At 56.1% G+C, this 3623-nt stretch overlaps 1 protein-coding gene across 1 annotated transcript in view; it reads right to left on the minus strand.

The window, feature by feature from the left end:
• KLHDC2 (kelch domain containing 2) overlaps positions 1 to 3181 on the minus strand; it is a gene marked incomplete at its 3' end in the record, with an annotated part of 6874 nt that extends 3693 nt beyond the window's left edge. The window contains exons 1-4 of the mRNA XM_010144627.1: positions 3013 to 3181; positions 2026 to 2105; positions 1278 to 1395; positions 356 to 471 (exon numbers count right to left, since the gene is read on the minus strand). Coding sequence (XP_010142929.1) covers positions 356 to 471; positions 1278 to 1395; positions 2026 to 2105; positions 3013 to 3168 — 470 coding nt within the window. The remainder of the gene's footprint in view (positions 1 to 355; positions 472 to 1277; positions 1396 to 2025; positions 2106 to 3012) is intronic.
• Between the last annotated feature and the right edge of the window lie 442 nt (positions 3182 to 3623).

Raw genomic sequence — 3623 nt, forward strand, 5'->3', positions numbered from 1 at the left:
GCCCCAGCTCCGTTGTCCTTCTCTGGACACGCTCCAGCCCCTCAGTGTCCTTCTGGCAGTGAGGGGCCCAAAACCATATTCAAGATGTCCAGAGTTTGGCCTGTGACTTGCACAGACGCTCTGCAGCTGACACACACCTGAACCCGAAGCACGGGGTTTTGGGTTTATCAAGGGTTGAAGGGCGGGGAGCAGTTTTAGAAGGCTGTGGGGAGCAAACCCAGCCTCTTCCTGGGGCTGCAGGCTCTGCAGCTCTTGCACAGACGAAAAAGCACAACAACAACCAGACCAAGAGCGATGCAAAGTGACGGCACTGGACGGCCTGGACAGCTGTGCGACCGTGCCGCTGGAGCCTTACTTGTTTTTGTAAACCCACACGCCGAGCTTGTCCTTGGACGAAGGGGGCACCCCCTGACACTCCACTCTGACCCACTGCAGCACTTTGTCCGTGGATCTGGAATTTAACATGTAGAACTGTAGAAAACAAAAAGATTTTTGTTTTTTACCCACATGCTTCAGTCTGAGCAATGACAACATACGAGCTTTTCATTAGCATCTACCGGTACAGAAACAAGCCCAAAGCTCTCCCCGGCTGCACGGAGCACTGACAGCGTCTGCAGCAAACCGCGGACCCAAAGCTCTTCCTGCAGACTCACCCCAAAAAAAAGGAACAGGACTGCGGACCTTGAGTTCTACCATCCCAAAGCTGACGGGGGACAGGGGGAAGGTGTGTACAAAGGAGCAGCTGTCTTACAGCCAAAAAACTCTGGATTAAAAACCAGTGGGTTTATACGGTGTCAACCCTTCTCTGCGTGTGACAGCATTTTATGGGGGGAGAACCAGCTGATGCACATCTCTCCCCTAACCGAAAGCTACCAACCCTGCAGCAGGAAGGCAGCAAGTCAGGGAACACAGGGAACGCCACTTGTTTTGGGCACTTTTGGTCTGTATTCAAGGCCGAGGCCAGAACTATGTAATTTAAACCAACTTCCAGAACATCGTCAGAGATTCCTGAGAAGAAAACCGTGTCCCAGGAAGAAAATGGCTGCGGAGCAGCTACAGATCCCCTCCTGATGCTGCCACAGCACTCTGGGAATCTGCCACAGCACGCCGGGAATCCCCATCCTTCAAAAGAAGCAACTCGAAAGCGCAACACGATTCACAGGGTGACTTGGATGAGAGCAGCTCGGCCGCCCCGCAGCGCAGGTGGCGGCGGACAGGAGCCAAGGCCCACGAGGAGGAAGGTCTGTGTGAGCAGGGGTGACCGCTCAGGCACTGACCTTGTTGGTGTTGCCACGCGCGTGGTGTCCTCCGAAGAGGTAGACCACCCTGTCCACGCACACGGCGCAGCTGCCCGACATGGACGGGGGAACGTCTCCCTCCGTCTTACTCTTCTTCCTGGAAGCACAGTGGGGAGTATTTCAGCTGGTAACAGCGACCACCGACGGTTTTCTCTGGAGGGGGATTCTGTAAGGCCACCAGGATGTTTGCATCGCCAGAGGCCGCTGCGCACCGGCCAGCTGTGAGTTCTTCACGCTCTTGCAGGTTTAACAGTTCACTGCACTAACCAGGTACGAGGGAGGGGGCGGGGAAAAGGCGATTTAATTCATGCACGTTTGGTGGGGGAGGAATCCCGCCTGCCCAGTCCCAGTCCAAAACCCGCCGAAAGACCCTCGGGCAGAGGAGGCACCTCTCCCAACTGAAGGTTTCTATTCTGCTACTGGGTTTTTAACGTTTGTAAACACCCTAAGCACCACGAGCACCCTCCAAGCCGTGCCCAGGGCTCTCCCGAACCACCACGAGGGCTGGAAGCGCTGCTGAAACTTCCAGGGAGTGCTGAGGGGCGTCAGCTTCGCAGTGCCAGGCCCCAGTTCACCGCAGAACCGGAGCCCTGCGCTCCCCTTTCTCGGGCTGTTGGGCACGCGGCTTTCAGCCCCGTTCCCGCGATCTCGCGAAGATGACACCGCGGTTTCTTTGGCCGCACCACGGCTTAAGTCACCACCCCAGGAGGTGAATTATTTACTGTACCATCGTCCGGTCTCCATGTTGTAGATCCATATTTCGTCTCTGGGCAGATAGAAGTCATAAAAGCCCCGCACTTGGGCATTCTGCAGGACAGGGCAGGAAAGAAGCAGCACCATTAGAAGGATGCTTGACATGTTGGACTAACGGCTCCTGAGAACATTTACATCCCCTCAGAGCTCTTCACAGGGCAGGGGCAGCGCCTGCTGCACTCCAGGACCTCTCGCCTCTGCAGCAGCCCGTGGAGAGCAGCCAGGAGCCCACCTGAGCCTCTGCTGGGGACCAGACAAGGTCCAAGCAGAGACACAGACGGGGCAGATGGAACTTCACCTCCTTTTCACAGCCCAGGGCATAACTGAGGTGCACGACTGAGCCAAAATTTCCTTCTTAATTCCCCCACCCCCAGCATGACTCCACCAGAACGACGCACCAAAGCTTGGTCTCCAGCTACCAATCTACTGAGTTCAGCCATGATTCACTTCAATTCCTGTCAAAACCGCCCCATGACTCGGTTCTGCCGGCAGCACACGCACACCCTGGGGAGCCAAACCACCCGCCTCGACCACTGACAGACAATACAGAGCTGGGCTGATAGCGCCGAATCGTCCCATGACTCGGTTCTGCCGGCAGCACACGCACACCCTGGGGAGCCAAACCACCCGCCTCGACCACTGACAGACAATACAGAGCTGGGCTGATAGCGCCGTAAATCAACGTGCCGTGTCACACGGGGTGCGGTTCTCATCAGAACCTCCTTCTCTTCCCACAGCCACGTGAGCTGACAAGCACCACCCCGCACCCCACAACAGGCGTCTGATCGAGGATCCTCGTTCCACACTCACGGTGTGCTTCGGAATTTGAAAACTCTTAAACGTCAGACTCTCAGTTGGTACCTGGAGCTTTGCTTCTCCAGGGGAGGGATAATTTTAGTCACTCCCCAGCTAATGGCTGTAATTACCAGCAGCACGTTCCTGGGCGAGCAGAGCAGCGTACCTTATAGCCTCCCCAGACGTACATGCAGCGCCCGTCAGTGCCAGCCACGTGCCCGCTGCGCTCGGCAGGGCTGTCGTTCTCCAGCTGCTCGAAGGCGTCCTCGGCCGGAGCCAGCAGCTCCTCGTCGGCCTGCAGCTCCTCGTTGTCGTCCGCCATTTCGATACGTGCTACGAGGCAGAACGAGGGTTTCAAAGCCCTGCGCTGCCAGGGGAAACCACCACAACAGACACTACAGGCTGCTGTTCCTCTCCCAGTGATGCTTTGCGGAGGAAGTTAACCCACCAGCCAGGCTTCGGATGGGGACTCCTCGGCTGGGTTTAATTTCTAATGGTTTCACTTGCCCATTTGAGCCAAGGTCTCTACCTGGTTTTTAAAAACATACTTATCTATAAATACATTAACTGACGGAAAAAACCCCACAACCCACAGTGGAATGAATCTGAAAGCTTTGCCCGCAGTATGGTTTTCACAGCAGTGAAAACTCCTGCAGCTTCTCAGCCGAGTCCCTCTGGGCTGCCTAAGCCTCGTCTGCCTGTACGTACGCTAAAACCTCCCACAAGACAAAGCCCCCTGCTCCAAATCACGCTGATGTAGGGCAAGCCAAGAGACAG

The sequence above is a fragment of the Buceros rhinoceros genome, unplaced genomic scaffold, assembly GCF_000710305.1.
Source record: "Buceros rhinoceros silvestris isolate BGI_N320 unplaced genomic scaffold, ASM71030v1 scaffold21481, whole genome shotgun sequence".
Classification (NCBI taxonomy): Eukaryota; Metazoa; Chordata; class Aves; order Bucerotiformes; family Bucerotidae; genus Buceros; species Buceros rhinoceros.